A 19,067-nucleotide genomic window follows, 5' to 3' on the forward strand; every position below is an offset into this window, starting at 1 on the left:
CAATGAAATGACAAGCAATAGAAAAAATAAATTACTGTGGCATAAACTGTGGATTAATCTCACTGCTTTGTGTTACAAAAAAAATAAAAAGATTGAGAGTTGTCTTATTTTGCTCACAGCAACTTCAGGATCAGACAAATTAGTTCAAAATCAGAATCTGAGGGTGGGGGAGGAAGAGTAAGTGTGGACTAACAAGAAGCAAAAAGAGCCTTTCTGGAGTTATGACAATGCCCTGCATGTGGGTCAGGGGGCGCAGGTGCTCATGGAGGACAAGGGCATTGCTCCCTTTAGCTGGATTTATGGTGGGTTGCAAACTACTAGAGAGTGCGAAGGATAGACTTGGGTCCTCTACAACAGCAGTGTATGCTTGTAACCGCCCAGCCATCTCGCCAGCTCTATGATCTAAATCCTAACAAGATAACATTTAGTGCTCAGATCTAAGTGTATAGGTCTGGATACAGTAGAAACTTCATAAGTCTCTAAATAAAAATTTGACACAATGTAACTTTAAGTGAATCATAAACCATTAAATAAACTTATGTTTGATGTAAAACCTACAGCCACAAAACTGATTTAAAAGGATAAAGGTTCCAGCAATGGGCAGGGTATTTATTGTGAACCTAAAACAGTCAAAAGGCTAATACAAGAGGTATCACAATATCATGGTCAGCCGAGGTTGCAAAGCAAGCTCAAGGAATCTGAGCTACATAATAAGGCTCTGCTTTAAATAAAGGAGAAAAGGAAGGAAAGGAGAGAGGAGGGAAAAAAAAAAAAAGAGGAATTCTGTTTTATTAAAATATATAGATTTGGGCGTGTGATATGACTCAGCAGGGAAACATGCTTGCCCTGCACGACTGGGGACCTGAACTCAGCCCAAGAACATGCATTAGATGAATGGGGACGCACGGAATCTCCACATTCCTGTGCTGAAATGTGAGGTAGAAATGGAAAATCAGCTGGACACTCCTGTCCCAGGTAGCCCCCAGGGTACAGTGTGGCAGAAACCATGAGAGACCCTTCCTGCCCCAAGGGGAAAGAGAAAACCAACACCCAAAAATTACCCTCTAACCTCCACATGCACACAATGAGGCACAAGACCATGTGCCCGCATACATACCATGCACACAGAAAAGCATTCAGTTTTTAAAAACATATCCACAGAATACATCTCTACTATATAAATAACCCAGATTTTCACTGGTTAATAACCAGGGGGAAACAGAAATAGAAAGGAAATACCTATGGAATAAAAAGTGAATTTTACTTCTATCACCTGAAATGTATTAATGTAAATATATTTCAAGTTGCAAAGTTAATAGTCTACTCTGAATTGTTAAATGTCTATAATCTCTTTAAGGACTAGAGAAGAATAATGTACTTATAACCAAACTTGGACATAGACTGCTTTACTTAATTCCTTATGTTTGCTTTTTGTTATTGCTGTTTTTCAGTGTTGGCATCCAGAGCAGGCAAATGATCCCCCAAATAAGCTATACCGTTCGCATTGGCTGCTTTCTCTGAGATTCCATGTTCTTCATTTGGCTACAGAGAAATAACAATCGTTTCAACATTCTCATACTAAGAACATGGGGAAAAGGCAGGCAGAGGTGGTGCATGCTTTTACTCCCACTACTTGGGAGTCAGAGGTAAGTGAGTCTCTGAGTTTGATGTCAGCCTGGTTTACACCAAGGTCTTCAGAAGGAATGAAATGGTAACAGACTCGGTTTTTCAAATAATAGAGGTACTGTCATAATGCTTACATACCACTCAGTGCTCCAACTGCTCCAAAATTTAAGGATTGTCCATCCATTATGCTGGCATCACACTCAATTTCTCCTAAGAGATTTAGATTAGATCCCATTCCTGCATTTGTAAAAGGAGAATCCTAAAAAACAAAATGAATTTAAATACTATTATAGTCTTAAAGGAGAATTTATGTCAGTCCTTCACAAGCCCTTCTAAAAACAAGAAGGTAAGAGAACATTTCCTAAGACTCATGCGATATCAGGACTCCTCTGGTAACAAATGACAAAAATATTATAAAAAAATTAGAGACCAATATACTTTGTCAATACTAAAACCAAAATCACTGCATAAGAGCTATCCCAAAATAGCAAGCAGTATAATCAAATATGAAAAGCTCTCGCATACCAAACACCTAAAGGCAATCTTTAAAAAAAAAAAAAAATGAAGTGAACTCCACATTACTATAAAAGGAAGAAGACAGTTAGGGATTTGAGACCAAGACCAAAACCAAGATTAAAAGGTAGAAAATAAAATGCTGTAGAGTTCACTAGAAGGGACAGAAGTAGAGAACAGAGACTGCTAGCATTCAACAAGAAACGGTCCATTGTGGAATACTGAAATTAGTCCCAGGGGAATATGAATGCCTGGGGGCTGAGGCCTGGTTTGGTTTAGCTAGACTCTCCCTTTACCACGGGAGGTTCTCTAGCAACTTCTATGCACTGCGCCAGCCCTGCTCCTTGGCTGTACGTTCCCACCTGCCCATACTGTCAAGTCAAATCCATTCTCTTTTCTACATTGCAAAACTCCTAGCAAGGTCCCTATGACTATCACAACAATTCCCCCTTAAATAAAGACTGCCTTATGCTTACAAGTTTTGTGGACAATCTTCTCAGAAATACTAATCATCAGGGAAGTGTAAATTAAAAACCACAAGATCGCACCACATAGCCACTAAAACAGCCATAATTAAGGAGACGGACAATACTAAGGACTAGCAAGAATGTGGAGCAACTTCCAACCCACATACTGCTACTAAGAATGCAAGTAAAAATCCTTTAACAAGTTTGTCAATGTTTGGCATACACTTACCACAGACTCAACAATTCTAAGCTTAATTACATACCCAAGAGAAATGAACACCTTAAGGCTTGCATTCAAATTGCTGTGACTTGATTTGGTTTGGTTTTTGTTTTTGAAAAAGGATCTGATTATGTAGGCTGGTCTCAACCAGGTATCTCCCTTAGTGTCCCAAGTGCTAGGATTACAAGCGTGCATCACCATACAGCCTGACATGAAATTTTTGTAGAATTAGCTTTCCATTCAGGAAAAAGCCATTTTGTGTCAGACCCAGACACTGCCGTGTTCAGACTTAGAGCCTAAAACCTAAAATTCTAATTTCCAAGGTGTCCAAGGTCCTACCGCAGCGGTTCTCAGCCTACGCATTGTGACTCCTTTGACAAACCTCTACCCCTAAATATATTTACATTATGATTCATAAAGCAGCAAAATTACAGTTATGAAGTAGCAACGAAAATAATTGTATGGTTGGGGGTCAGCACAACATGAGCTGTGTTAAGGGGTCTCAGCATTAGGAAGGTTGAGAACCACTGTCCTACAGGCTGACCAATCCTTCCCTCTTCCAACTCGCTCCCTTCTACTCTCTGCAGAGGTGCATCCTGTAACTATGTTAGGACACCAAGAATGCCTCACCCCAGATTTGAATCTGTTGTTCATTCATCTCTTTGGAATGCTCAGCTTAGTAGGGAGTTCTAGTTAAGGGAGAGAGTCAATTGAGACGGTGTGTGTAAGCACATACATGCGTATGAATAACTGGTGGCTCATGGTGACAAGAACTGAAAAGAACAAAGTAGACCAAGAAAGGTCTGGAGAGTATTTTTCCTTTGGCCAAAAGTTCTAGTACCTCTGTGGCCCTTTCCTCTTCCACTCATGCCTGTGCTGTATTGTTACTATATCAGAGGGCCCTCCTGACTAACTCTGCGAGAACACCATCTTCACAGCACTCCCCAATCATTCTCTTTTCCATCTACTTGATGATCCTTCTCACTACCTTACTTTTTTTTTTTTTTAAAGCACTGGCAAACCTGGGAGTTCACTATGTAAAGTAGGCTGCCTGGAACTCAGATATCAGCCTGCCTCTACCTCCCGGTGCTGGCTTTAAAGATGTGTGTACTGGCTTGACACAAGGGAGTGACATTGGAGAGGAGGGAGCCTCAATTGAAAATATGCCCTCAAAAGACAGGGCTGGAGGCAAACCTGTAGACACTGCCTTAATTAGTGATTAATGGGGGATAGCCCAGCCCATTGTGGGTGGTATCCTCCCAGGGAGCTGGTTCTGGATTCTGTAAGAAAGCAGGCTGAGCCAGCCATAATGAGCAAACTAGTAGGCAGCACCTCTTCCTGGACTCTGCATCAACATATGGCTACAGGTTCCTGTTCTGTTTCTGTTCTGAACCCTGTCCTCCCTAAGCTATGTTGGGCTTGGTGTTTCATCACAGCAGCAGTAACCCAGACTAAGACAACCCTAAGGCAGTGTGCATCACTACACTCACCCAGCTTATTTCTTTTTCCTTTCTTTTTTTTTCCTTCTCTACACAGGGTTTCTCTGTGTAATAGCCCTGGCTGTCCTAGAACTCTCTTTGTAGATCAGCCTGGCCTCAAACTCACAGAGATCCACATGCCTGCCTCCTGAGTGCTGGGATTAAAGGTGTGCACCACCACACCTAGCTCCAGCTTACTTCTTAATCTCTGTTGTTAATTTTTCCCACAGAGTACAGGCCCTTTGTCTTTTTAGGTATTGTATCCCAGAGTCTAAAGCAATGTTTCATTCATACATGATAAATATTTGTAGAATGACTAAATAGTAGTTAATTATAACTAGCTAAACTAGGTTAATTATGGTGAGCTATTATCCATTAAGCCAGCTAAATACTAATTTTTTTTTTAATTTTTTTTATTAATTTATTCTTGTTACATCTCAATGTTTATCCCATCCCTTGTATCCTCCCATTCCCCGCCCCCCATTTTCCCATTATTCCCCTCCCCTATGACTGTTCCTGAGGGGGATCACCTCCCCCTATATATTCTCATAGGGTATCAAGTCTCTTCTTGGTAACCTGCTGTCCTTCCTCTGAGTGCCACCAGGTCTCCCCCTCCAGGGGACATGGTCAAATGTGAGGCACCATAGTACATGAGAAAGTCATATCACACTCTCCACTCAACTGTGGAGAATATTCTGACCATTGGCTAGATCTGGGAAGGGGTTTAAAGTTTACTTCCTGTATTGTCCTTGGCTGGTGCCTTAGTTTGAGCGGGACCCCTGGGCCCAAATCTGCCTATCATATTGTTCTACTTGTAGGTTTCTAGGACCCTCTGTATCCTTTTATTTTGCTATTCTCCCATGCGTCTCTCATTTAGAGTCCCAATAGAATGCCTTCCCCTCTGTCCCAGTTTCCTGGTAAGTGAAGGCTTTCGTGGGACATGCCCCTGGGGATACAAGGCACTTTCCTCAACATAATAAAGGCTATATACAGCAAGCCAATAGCCAAAATCAAAGTAAATGGTGAGATACTCAAAGAAATTCCTCTAAAATCGGGAACAAGGCAAGGCTGCCCACTCTCTCCATATCTCTTCAATATAGTACTCGAAGTTCTAGCCAGAGCAATAAGACAACAAAAGGAGATCAAGGGTATCCAAATGGGAAAGGAGGAAGTCAAATTATCCCTATTTGCAGATGATATGATAGTGTACATAAGTGACCCTCAAAACTCCACCAGAGAACTCCTAAAGCTGATAAACACCTTCAGCAAATTGGCTGGATACAAAATTAACTCAAAAAAGTCTGTAGCCTTCCTATACACAAATAACAAGCTTGCAGAGGAAGAAATTAGGAAAACCACACCCTTCACATTAGCCACAAGCAATATAAAATATCTAGGAGTTACCCTAACTAAGCAAGTGAAGGACTTGTATGAAAAAAATTTCAAAACTCTGAAGAAAGAGATTGAAGATGACCTGAGAAGATGGCATGATCTTCCTTGCTCATGGATTGGGAGAATTAACATAGTAAAAATGGCCATCCTACCAAAAGCAATCTACAGATTTAATGCAATTCCTATCAAAATACCTACACAATTTTTTAAAGACATTGAAAGTTCAATTCTGAACTTCATATGAAAAAACAATAAATACTAATTTTTTAAAGGTTGTTTGAGACAGGGTTTCTCTGTGTAGCCTTGGCTGTCCTGGACTCACTTTACAAACCAGGCTGACCTCAAACTCCAGAGATCTGCCTGCCTCTGCCTCCCAGAGTGCTAGGATTACAGGCGTGCACCATCTAATTCTTGCATGACATTCTTATAAAGAAATTCTAGAAAGGCTTCACATAGCAAGATCCCTTCGAAGGAATGGATGGAAGAAGCTTTGAGTGAGGAGTTATCCTACTACCATGACAGGAAAGATTTTTCCTACAGTAAAATCTACAACATCCAGCCAAGAGCTGCAACACTTTGCTTTTTCACTAGAAACCACAACCTGTGTTAACTGTTTAGTGTTCTTTGAGGAAAACATAAAATAAGGACAGTTTACACGGCCACAGGATATACTGCACCTTGGGGAATCTATTATGTAACCTCTTTTAACTTCTCTTACAGATATAAACAATTCAGTTTTCAAGTATACAAAAACCAAAATAGTACAATATAAAGTCATCTTACATAAAATGATTTATATCTGTCCAATCTCCAATATTCCTCTCATAGGAACTTAGACACGTATTGATAGATCACTACTATGTTGTGCTTATAATCTGTCTCAAGCACAAATTCAACAAGCACATCTTAAGATGAATGAAACATGGGAGAATATATCATTTTTATCCATACATAATTAAGTAGTCTATTAAAATTATTTTAATTACTGCCTCTATTGACAAGCAAGCTTAAAACTAATTTTCATGAATCTTTCCTAGTAGTAATAATGTGTGTAAATATAATACACTCAGTGGTATAGAACTTGCTTAACAATTGTGAGATCCTGGGTTTGATCTCCAGGATAGAAAAAAGAAGGAAGGGGCTGGAGAGATGGCTCAGAAGTTAAGAGTGCTGACTGCTCTTCCAGAGATCTTGAGTTCTATTACCAGCAACCACGAGGTGGCTCACAACCATCTAAAATGTGATCTAATGCCCTCCTCTGGCCTGTAGGTGTACATGCAGACAGAGCACTGTATAGATAATAAATAAATTAATTTTTTTAAAAATTTTAAAGAGAAAAAAGAAGGAAGGAAGGGCAGGTGCATATTCCACTACAGATTTTTTTCTAATTAAAATGAGAAAAATGCAGCTCCAGACCAGCTTGAGCTACACAGCCTATGGGGGGTGGGGATACAAATACCCAAAGAAATAATGCAGCAGGCCTATCTTAGCTAACACTACTCCAAAAATTATTAACTCTCTAGTATTTCTTTATTGGTTCATAATACCTGCAGGATGAGGGGTGGCCAATGAAACTGAGTTACACACACACACACACACACAAAACCACTTAAACACATTTTGGGGATGTATTCAACAATCAACTAAGCTCAAATTTTCAAGAACTAAATGATTAAAAGCTTTCCCATTTACATTCTTTTGTGGTTGTATAAGTTAGGAGCCATTCATTCAACAAATATTTATTGGGCACATGTTGCCAGGCAATCATTTTTCCTATGAAAGGCCAGGTATATTAAATAATTCGGACTTGTGGACCACACAATACTTCAGTTACTCAACTCTGCCAATGAGGTAGAAAAGCAACCAGCAAAAATACACAAATGAGTGAACATAGCTGCAAATTGAGTGAAGACACTGCATTTTGTACCCTGACGTTTGAGTTCCATATAATTTTCTAGTATCATGAAATATTATTTCCTTTTTATCTTGTTTCAATCATCTTAAAAACTAAAAACCATTACAAGTTTACAGACCACCAAAACTAGGCAGATAGCCCTTTTGGCTTTTTTACCCCAGTTTGCTAAATAGTGAGCTAAATCACAGGGCTTAGACCAATCCAAAAACAGAATATAGTTATCCAGAAAAGTAGCTTCAATTCCAGCTATAGGAGGCATATGCTAACAAATTCTATACAGAGGCTGGGAGTATACTTAGGTAGCAGAGCATATGCTTAACACTGTTAAGGCCCTGGGTTCCATACACAGTACCAAAAAGGGAGAGAAGTCACCTGGGCAGTGAAGGGGGTGAAATACAGATGTCTCTGGGTACCTGAAGCGGGTCAGTTTCAGAACACCTGTACCACACTAAAACCCTTACATAAAGTGGTATTGGACTGAGGATGCTATCCGTGGTAAAAATGCTTTCCTAGCATGGAAGGGTCTTGGGTTCGATGCCCAGTATCACCTAGTATTATGAAGAGAAAGAAAATGTTTATGAGCCTTGACTAACACATGTTTGTTAGACATGTTGGCTCCTGCCTGCAATACTCAAAAGGCTGAGACAGAAGAACACACATATTCAAAGCCCAACTGAGAGGGCTGGAGAAATGGCAATTAAGAGAAATTGCTACTCTTGAAGAGGAGCTGGGTTGAGTTCGCAGGACCTTCATGGCAGCTCACAAACTGTTACTCCAATCTCAGGGGATCTCATAGAATCTTCTGGCCTCTGAGGGCACAGGCCATGCACATGATGCACATGTGCACATGCAGGCAACACCCAAACACTTTAGTATTTTTTAAAGGAGAGATGGGATAGACTGGCTTACACAGTGAACTGTCTAAAAATATCAAAAATAATGTCAAACATAGTGGCCCAGGCCTATAATCTTAGCACCAGGAACATGAGCCAGAAAGATCTACATGAGTTCAAAGCTTAATAAAATATACATACATAATATAATACAGTTACACTATATTTCTTAAGGAATGACAAGGAAAACTCTGTATATACTTAGTAGAGATGGAAATTCTTGTTGGAGTATTTCTTGATCTGCAACTAGTTGACTACAAAGATTCAGAAATCATGGCTACATAGGCTGTTACAAGTTAGACGGCATGTTGGAGAACAGTAAATATAATAACGCAAACCTAAACTAGAAGATAGGTCATGGTCAAAGAGCTAAACAGAGGAAACAAGCGGACCACAAAAGGTGTCCATATAGTTTAGTCTTTCTTTTGTTTCTTCTGACATTATTTCAGTCTTAAACCTGCAATATAATCCAATACCCAAGAACCAATGAGATGGCTAAGTGGGTAAAGGCATCCACCATCACATCTGACAACCTGAGCTCAATCCCCTGGATCCACAGGAAGGAAAGAGAACTGACTCCCACAAGTAGTTCTCTGATCTATAGACTACATGGCCCATGTGTGCCAACACACAAAATAAAAAATAAATGTTTAAATAGTGTAACAATAGATAGATCGATAGATTGATAGATAGATAGATAGATAGATAGATAGATAGATAGATAGCTTCTACAGCATTGAATAATCAGGAAAAAATGTTAAATGGACAAAGGATATGAAGTGGTATCAACAGGTATTTTCCCCCAAAGATATACAAAATGACTTACAACACATTAAGAATATTTTGAACATCATTTCTAGTAGAAAAATTAAAAAACTACGATAAGGTACCAATTCTCACCCTCAAGCACTGCTATAATGGCAGGTAAAAAAACAATGTAATAACACAGTTAGAAAGCAATTCTCATACAGTGTCACTACAATGAAAAAACTGGTTCATTGCATAGTTCTGGAAAACAGCTCCATAGAAAGTTTAATGTGCAGAAAGTCTACCTATAGGTGATTTTACAAAGAAAACTAAAATCAGTTATTCAATATTTGTGCACGGAGATTCACAGCAAGGGTGTTCACAACAGCCAACAGGTGGATGAAAGGATGAAAGCACTGTGGTATTGCTGTGGCATTTACAGCAAGAACAATGCTGACTGGGCCTCCAAAAGAGGAACAGAGTGCTGACAGGTGCTGCAATGTGGGAGTGCCTCAAAAGCATTGTACTGAACTGGGAGAACACGCGCGCATGCGCAGGGGAAGGGGCAGGAGAGGGGGTGGCAGCACATAAAAGGTGTGATTTAAGTTATATGAATTATCCAGAACAGATAAATCCATAGAGAAAAAGAACAGACTGAGTTGCCAGCTGAAAGAAAACAAGCAAATACAGGCATAAAGATTCTTTACAGAAATAAAAATATTTGAAACAAGATGGAAAACTGTTACAAAGCACTATGAACATGCTGATAGTTATTAATTTCTCAAACTGTCATATGACCCTCACCTCAATTAAACATATAAATGTAGACACAAAGGTCTACTATGTCGCGTTTTATAACTCAGAAAATATTGTTACCCTAGTGTCACTGGGGCCTTCTAGAGAGGCAGAAATGTTGTGTCCTGGTCCAGGTACTGTGGACACAGGACTATGTTCACTATGAAAACTTACCAGGGCTGTCAATAAACAAAAATGTGCTTACTTTCTGGTATATATACCATACTAAATAAATAAATAAATAAATAAACTTTAAAACCACAGTGCAAATTTCTTAAAAGTAAAATAAAACAAAAGACTTTTTTTTTTTAATTTTATTATTTATTATGTATATAGTGCTTTGCCTCCATGTTCACCTGCAGGCCAGAAGAGGGCGTTAGATCTCACTATAGATGGCCGTGAGCCACATGTGGTTGCTGGGAATTGAACTCAGGACCTCTGGAAGAATAACCAGTGCTCTTATCCACTGAGCCATCTCTCTAGCCCCAAAAGACGTTTTTAAAGACTGTTACCACCATGGATCCTACGAGTCTATCTAATTTAAAAGAAAAAAATTAGTGAGTAAAATTCTCCCTTCTCCCACCTCCAGGGTCTCATTTGGATCATATGAGTTAAATCAGAAAATTGTTTGTTTGCTTATTTGTTTTGTTTTTTTTTTTTTTTTTTTTTTTTTTTTGGTTGTGAGGCTAGCCTTTAATGGCTGAGCCATCTCTCCAGTCCCCCCCCCCCCCCCTTTTTTTTTAAATAAGATAGCATGCGTGACTCTGACATAGCTGGAGCATGGTCCTCGCTTTAGAAGTTCACTTCAGCGACTCCCTAAGCTACTTAACATCACTCTCTCCATGCAGCCCTTTTTGAGAAAGTCTGCGGTGTCTATCAACAGTAGCACAGAGGAAATAAGAAGTAAAAAGCTACACAACAATATGAAACACCACAAAGGTGATGGCTGTGGATTCAGGATTCACCTGCAGTAACGAAAGATGTGAATCAGAACAAGGAAAAAACTGGGAATGATGGGAGGAAGGCATAGTCTTCTAAGCAAGCATTAGTGATAGAGTCACAAACGTATACGAAGCACTAGCATGTTTTCTATTAAGTAATGGAATGAGGATAAGATAAATGGTGCTGAAAGCTAAATATTATTTTTAGTTACTTTATTTTATTTTATGTGCAAAGGTGTGAAGTTGTCTGATCCCTCTGGAACTGGAGCTACAGACAGTTGTAAGCTGCCGTATGGGTGCTGAGAATTGAACCCCTGGTCTTTTGGACGAACAGCCAGTGTGCTCTGAACTGCTGAGCCATCTCTCCAGCCCCTAAATATTCTTTATAGAAGGTTAGCAAAACAGAAGATTTGAAATGAAGGCTTGGACTCATGGTACATTTCCCCACAAATACTCAGCATAGTGCTTTGCTGCAGGGACTACAAGCAGATCAAGAATTTGGTTCAACCTTATTTGAAGCATCAAGTACTTTGATTGGTTTTAGCTGGACCTCAAAACTCTATGGAGACATATGCTTGGGTAATGGTTCAAACTGTTTCAAATGAAGGTTTTATTTCAAACATTGTTAGTTTGATTTGGAATTAATTTCAAAACTAATAAGCTGCTTAAGTTTGATATATAGGGCGGCTTGAGAGATGGCTCAGTGATTAAGAGCAGTGTCTGCTCTTCCAGAGGTCCTGAGTTCAATTCACAGCAACCACATGGTGGCTCACAACCATCTTTGAGATCTGGTGCCCTCTTCTGGTGTGCAGGTGTACATGCAGGCAGAACACTGTATATGTAATAGATAAAATTTTTTAAAGGTTGATATAAAGTCTTTTTACAATTTTCAGCCTCTAAGAACACTAAACTACTGTCAAATTATCGATTAATTTTCATGGCCTTTATAACAAGGTAAACTTGGCATGTTGAGCCAAGACTGTTTTCAGCTTTATCTTAAACTGAAATAGTGCTAGTCACAGTCGAAAGCTCTCAGCTCAAGGACGAGCTGACATTTGGCTCTGGCAGACTGAAGCCTGAAAAGGGCATGCTCCACTTGGCCAGATCTCCTTTTCTTTTTATAAGGAGATGTTTTAAGTCTAGACTTTGATATAATTCTCTTAATATGTAAAGGCTGAAAACTAAATCCAAATATTTAAAGATTTTTATTTTCTGTGTCTGAGTGCTTTGTCCACACATATAAGTGCAGCATATACATGTAGTGCCCATGGAGGCCAGAAGAGAATTCCTGATCCCCTTGATCTAGAATTGCAGATATTGTGAGCTAGCTGATAAGGGTGAGGAAACTCAATGTGGGTCTTCGACAAGAGCAGTACGTCGCCTTAACCACTGAGTCACCTCACTAGTTTCCAAATTGTAACTCTTAAACACTAGTATATGGCCCATCTATACACATCGGTGTTGTCCCTTTTGTAACCTCTAACTACCAATATCTTATAAAGGTTTAGTCCCATGCTTCAGCACAAGGCAGGTGCCTTGAGCTTTGGGTAACTAGAATCATGTCCTCAGAAGGCAGATCTCCTGGGACTGTCTGGCAGTTCTCAGAGAAAACTATTATAAAAGTCTGAGCACCCCCAACCCCAGGTTTCTGTTTCTTGGTTTGAGACACGGTCAATGGCTCCAACATACCTTCCCACTATCTGCCATGCACGATGAATTCTCAAGCAGAACTCGGCCAATGAAGGAAGGTATCATAGTACTGAACTTCCAAAGCCTTGAGTTCATCACTTTCTCTAAAAAGTTCAGTTTCTGCTATTCCATTACAATGTCAAAAGGCTAACACAGTGGTCAACTCAAAGGTCTGTTTATACACCCACACTGAACATCACGGTCAGTGCACCTGGGACTTTCCCTCCATCCTCTCTCCAGCTTGTCATTTGACCACTTCTCTGAATATCCTTTAAAGGGAGACTTGATGGATATAAGTTTGCCCGGTTTACTGTCCTTTGTTTAATTCTAAATAAGCATTCAGAGAAAATACAATAAAGCTTTTACTTTCAATAAATTTTGCTTAACTGTTAACCTTTCATTGTATAATGAAGGAGAAGACAGAAATCTACGTGTGGAAGTCACAAAAGGAATATGAAGTTCCTCAAATGTCAATATAAACTGAACCCAGGCAGGGTTTTCAAAACTGAAACTAACCAGGAGCCGGGATGTTGCTTAGCAGCTGAGTACTTACCTACCATACACCTTGGGGTGAATCCGCAGTACCACCAGGGGGAAACGGAAGAGAACACAACACTGAAGAACTGGGACTAATTAATTATTCCTGCCTATTATCAAAGCTCTACAGAAAACAAAGTTAAGGCTTACACCTTAAAGCACTTCCAGGAGACAGCACACAGCGCCCATGCCGCAGACGGCCTTTGCCATGATAAATATGCTTTCTTTAAGCTTGTATATTAAAACTAGTTGATATTTGCACACTCATATTCAGGTAACTTATATAAAAGCCAAAAAAAATACACTTGACTACATGTATGGAGTAGGCACTTGAAGTATTCCTATGATGCCTATTCTCGATTATTCTGGTTTTTGTTTTTGTTTTTTAAGATATTCTTGAATACTGTTATATGATAACATTTCTACCAAAAAAAAAAAAAAAAAACCTAGCCAGTTAGAAATAATGAGAAAGACAGTTTACTGAGATATATATTAAGTGCATTTGAAATGTCAGCAAACTATCACAATTTTAAAGAGTAGAAAGTTCAAGAATTGCCAGGCATGGTGGCACACGCCTTTAATCCCAGGACTTGGGATGAAGAGGCAGGTGGATCTCTGTGAGTTCGAGGCAAGCCTGGTCTACAAAGTGAGTCCAGGACAGCCAAGGCTACACAGAGAAACCCCATCTTGAAAAACAAAAAAGAAAAAGAAAAAGAAAGTTAGTTCAAGAATTAATGGACTTTATTTTAGTAAGGTACTGCAGTTAGCCAGAAAATGTTTGTATTAGGTCCAATTGAAGTAGTTTTCATTCATTAATACTAAACAATATGGCATACTTTGAAAAAGTCGATTCAATTATCTAAAAGGGTTCCTAAGGAAACAAGAAAACGTCCCCTTTCAGTCCATAATCATCCCTAACGACAGAGTATCCCTTCTTTTCTGGCATCCTTTCTTCCCTCTCTTCCTCAGGACATACTTGCAGATGCTCTGGCTGCTTTACAGGCTAAGAGTTCTTGCTCTGGTTGATCAAAGTTGGAATGCCTGAGGAAATTACTCAACTAGACAGCCCGGAACTGTATCCTGCCAAACGGTTACAGTGCTCAACTTAAACATGTGTTAAAGTAATATCGTAGATGTCCTGCATGTAAGTTGAGAGAACATTTGTTTGTATCACACTCTGTGAATACTAAGGTTTAACATTAGTGACAGCTCATTTGTTAAAACAGTCCAACTATACAAAGGACAACATATATTGGCTGGGAGAACAACACCGTACGTACTAGGGAAACTATTATGATTCTAAACTATGTAAAATCTTTTGAAAAATGTCAGAAAGATTAGAAGAAATTTTGATATTTGTTCATTAAAGCATCTGTTAATCTGACATAGTCTGTCAAAGGTATAATCTTATTTTAAGATACTTTAACAAGAATCATTATACTTACCTCTTTGTTATTAATCTGTCTAATTTTCAAATAAGCATAATTATGCAGAAAAAATGACATCATGGCAGTTTTTTCCACATTTTTAACTGAAAGCCACAGAGCTACAGTACAAAGGGTTACTTGTCAAATTCAACCGAAATCTGTAAGCTAAAATACTGGCTTCATGACTAGCACATCTGAAATAGTTTTAAAGTGTTTTAGTTGGATTCATTATGATGTCCAGAAGGAAGTTAGCACACACAGTACCTGAAACCGTTCTTTCCACATGAGCTGCAATAAAAAGACAAATGCAGCTATTTCTCCAATGCTGCCAGATTTGGCAACCACCTACACTTCCCTTAAACCTAAGTATATCTTTTAACCATGTTGACAATCATACAGAAATATCACTCAAATAGAACTTACCAAATCATGGAATTACAAAATTTACACCATTCTTTTTTCATGACATGGCGGGGGCGGGTTGTACACTTTTACGTCCTCTACTAACTATATTTGTTTTTATAAAAAAGATTTCTAACCTACTACAAAATGTTGTTGACCACTAAAAATATGCCAAGAGAGGGAATTATAAATGAATTTCCTACTTTGAATTTTGTAAGCTTAGTGCACTGTGTAGTGCTGACGCCCTGTGCCAGGAAATACGGATGCTATAAACTGTCAAGAAATGTGTAGATCATGCAAGAGACCAGTAGACATGAAGTGGAAATTATTGCCCAGAGCAATAGAAATGACAAGGTACTCCTTTTTTGGTTTAGGTTTTTGAGACAGAGTTTCTCTGTGTAACAACCCTGGCTGTTCTGGACTCATTTTGTAGACCAGGCTAGCCTTGAACTCACAGAGATCTGCCTGCCTCTGCCACCCAAGTGAGGAGATTAAAGGAGTGTGCCACCACGCCCAACAAAGTACTTTTATCAACAGGATGTTCACAATTTAAAGTTGTTTTCTACAGTGACATGTGATCCTTCGTTGTTAACATATTAAAAACTAGACCACAGACAATGAGAAATTTCTTAATAGTGTTTGCACAATTTTGAAGCAAGATTATGTGCCACATTTCTTCTTCATTCTTTTCCAGATTCAGAATTAGGACTGAATTTAAGAGACACATACAAACTTTTTTTTTCCTTTTTTGGAGACAGGGTCTCACTATGTCATTCTGGCTGTCCCAGAATTCACTATGCAAACTAGGCTGTCCTCAAACTCACAGAGATCTGCCTGCCTCTGCTTCCCAAGTGAGGGGATTAAAGGTGCCACTACAACAGGCTTTGCTTCGTTTGTTTGTCTGTTTTGGACACAAAAACATAAAATCAAAGAGCAGTCTTCTGGGACTTAGGAGATGGCTCAAGGGGTAAAGGGCATACTGTGCAAGCATTAAGGCCAGTTCAGATCTTCAGCACACACATAAACACCAGCTGTGGAGGCTGGAGAGATGGCAGGCACTACTTTCCAGAGGACCTGAGTTCACCTACCAGAAATCACATTAGGTGGATCATAACCACGGGCACCTACACTTACACGAATATGCACACACATACACATATTAAAAGTACTTCTGTGAAGCAAACAAAGCCATATGTGGCATAACTTGCCACACTTGGCTGTAGTCATAGCACTGAGAGGCTAAGATCCTCTATCCTCTCCTCAGTGAGCCAGACTAACAGACTCTGTCTGTCTCACATAATAAAATGGAGAGCATTAGAGGACACCTGAGGACACTCTGGCCTTGGTAAGTATGTACAAGCATATACTCAGCACATGCATGTGCGCGCACACACTTTTTAATTAAAAAGCCAGTTCCCTAGGATTGAGAGCATTAAGAGTCTAGCGTAGTAAGACAGCACTGTAGGTAATAGCACTTACCCACACCTGATAAACTGAGGTTAATCCCAGAACCCCACTTGGTAGAAGAAAAGTACCAGGTGCGGTGGAGGCACAGGCAGGCAGATCTCTGTGAGTTTGATGCTAGCCTGTTCTACAGAGCGAGTCCAGGACAGCCAAGGCTACATGAAGGAACCCTGTCTTGAAGAAAAAAAGAAAGTACCAATTCCCAAAATTTGTCCTCTAACTTCCATACTTGAAAAAAGCAAACAAACAAATAAGGCCCTTGTGAATTTTCTTGATTGGTGATTGATGTGAGAGAGCCAGACCACTGTGGGCAATGCACCCCTAGGCTGGTAGTCCTGGGTGCTATAAGCAGACAGTGGGCAGGAGAGATGACTCAGCAGATAAGAGCACTGTCTGCTCTTCCAGAGGTCCTGAATTCAATTCCCAGCAACCACATGGGGGCTCATAATCATCTATAATGAGTGTACAGGCATACATACAGGTAGGATACTGTACTGATAATAAATAAATAAATATTCTTTTAAAAAGAGAGAGAGAAAGAAAGCAGGCTGCAACATACCATAGAAAGCAAGCCAGTAAATAACACTCCTCCATGCTCTTTGCCTCCAGGTTCCTGCCCTGTTTGAGTTGCTTCTCTGACTTCCTTTCAGTGGTAGACTGTAATGTGGAACTATAAGCTGAAATAAATCCTTTCTACTCCACTTGGGTTTTGGTCACTGTGTTTTATCACAGCAACAATAGAAACCATACTTAAGACAAGAACTGGTACCAGAAATGGAGCATTGCTATAATAGATCTGACATATTTAAAGGAGAGTAGTGAAAGGATTTTGGAATTTTGGACTGGGAAATCACTAAGTGCTCAATGCTTCAGAGCTTAATGGACTGCTGTGAGAATTTGGAAGTTAAGAATGCTGAGAGCAACGCAGACAATTGAAGCTTGGCTTATGAAGTTTCAGAGAGATGTTTTCAGAGTTGCATAATGACTCTATTGGGATGTTTGATATTTTGAGTCTTTAGAGTCAGTGGTTCTGGTCAGCTAGAGCTGAATATCAGCTGTCATTAAGAAGAGACTTGAACCTCTAAACAAAATTAACAAGGCAACTTTATTTTTAAGCAACACAATAGAAAAATCATCCTATAATTCAACTCAATTATGACAACATCTACCTGGATTTAGTTTTAGACCCAATGAGCAAAGAGAGTAAAAGCAACAGAAACAGTAAGAACTGTTAAGAGCTCCGGCTCTGAATTCGTGTTTGTGTTCATGTTAAATGCAATAAAAGCTATTCTAAGTGTCACTTATGACAAAGAACATACACTATTTTGTCTAAATTAGTTTATAAACTAAATATACTGTTTTAAGAATAGCTATAGTAATAATTTAAAATTAATCTTTTAAGGCTGTCATACAAGTTTCATTATGATGTTTTTATATACATGTGTGATTCCTCTTTGTTTTCATTCATTTCCCTTCCTCACTACTCAGTATGCTGTTTTTGTAAGCAAATCTCACTGAGACATAGCCATAAGGCTTCCCCCTCTCCACTTCAGGGAAGAATCATAAACCCTGGGCCATTATAAAGTGTCACTAACTGGGCCGTGTAAATAAGAGAAATATGCTGGTTCACAGTGATGGAAGCTTGAAATCTAAGGTCAAAGTTCCAGTAAGATTATTTCCTTTTGAAAGCTCTGTGTGAGAACATATTTTATGCGCCTAAAGTAAAATCTTTGCTTTGTTGGGGCAATTGACACTGGTCATCTAGGACTGGAGGTGCTGTACTAAAGAGTGTAATCTTTGGAACTACTTCCACAGGATCAGCACACAGAAGCTGTGGTGCAGCAGGGGCCAAGGCTGTAGCTTGTACTGGCAGCTGAACTGGTAATATGTAAGAATTCCCAAAGTGGTACTGGTCTTGAAGGCATAAACAGCAGCTGAGGCTTGGCACTGCAGAGCGGGGCTGGAGTGTGATGAGTGGCCATTGGTGAAGACACAGGCTCAGGTTAAGTAGAAGGCCCAGGACTGAAGCAGTCATGAGAGGCTTGACACTGTGTGGCAAGGTGAGGGTCCCTGAAGAGAGACCAGGAGAGAGCAGACCCCCGCATTTTGGAAATGCCAGTACTGTAGGGCTATCAGCAAGGACAACAAGAGCTGTGCAGTGGACCTGGCCTTCGCTGGGCGGCAAGCTGTGTGTACTGCAGATGGCAGAGCTGGAGAAGCAAGGCCCTTTGGAGCCCAGGGGCTCCTGAGTGGGTCGCGGAAGTCTGGTGGTGAGATTGCTGCTGTAGGACTTTGTTTTATTTTGATGTGATTGTGTTGTGCCCTGATTTCTCCTTTTGGAATAAGAAAAGTACTTAACTTGGTTTTCTCCCCCCCCCCCCCAGTAGCTTACAGTTAAGAGACTTGAGAATTTTACAGAGACTTTGGCTATTTTAGAAAATTTTTGAATTTTAAAAGAGACATTGAATGTTTTCAAGAGACTAAACTTTTTAAAGTGAGTTTTAAAGACTGCGGGGCTTTTAAAGGTTGCAATTTTGGTGGGTGGTTGGTTGGTTGGTTGG

The 19,067-nt window shown here is 39.6% G+C and overlaps 1 protein-coding gene across 12 annotated transcripts in view; it reads right to left on the reverse strand.

The window, feature by feature from the left end:
- Tasp1 (taspase 1) overlaps positions 1–19,067 on the reverse strand; it is a 234,226-nt gene that overhangs the window by 178,739 nt on the left and 36,420 nt on the right. For 10 of the 12 annotated variants that reach the window (XR_007830524.1, XM_051144739.1, XM_051144735.1 and 7 more), the window contains one exon: positions 1,765–1,885. The exons of the other annotated variants lie outside the window; for them this stretch is intronic. Coding sequence is in view for 9 of the 10 variants with exons in the window: in XM_051144735.1 (XP_051000692.1) it covers positions 1,765–1,885 (121 nt within the window). In the remaining variant the exon portion in view is untranslated. The remainder of the gene's footprint in view (positions 1–1,764; positions 1,886–19,067) is intronic. 12 annotated transcript variants of the gene reach the window in all.

Source organism: Acomys russatus, chromosome 4 (assembly GCF_903995435.1).
Source record: "Acomys russatus chromosome 4, mAcoRus1.1, whole genome shotgun sequence".
In the NCBI taxonomy this organism is placed as follows: Eukaryota; Metazoa; Chordata; class Mammalia; order Rodentia; family Muridae; genus Acomys; species Acomys russatus.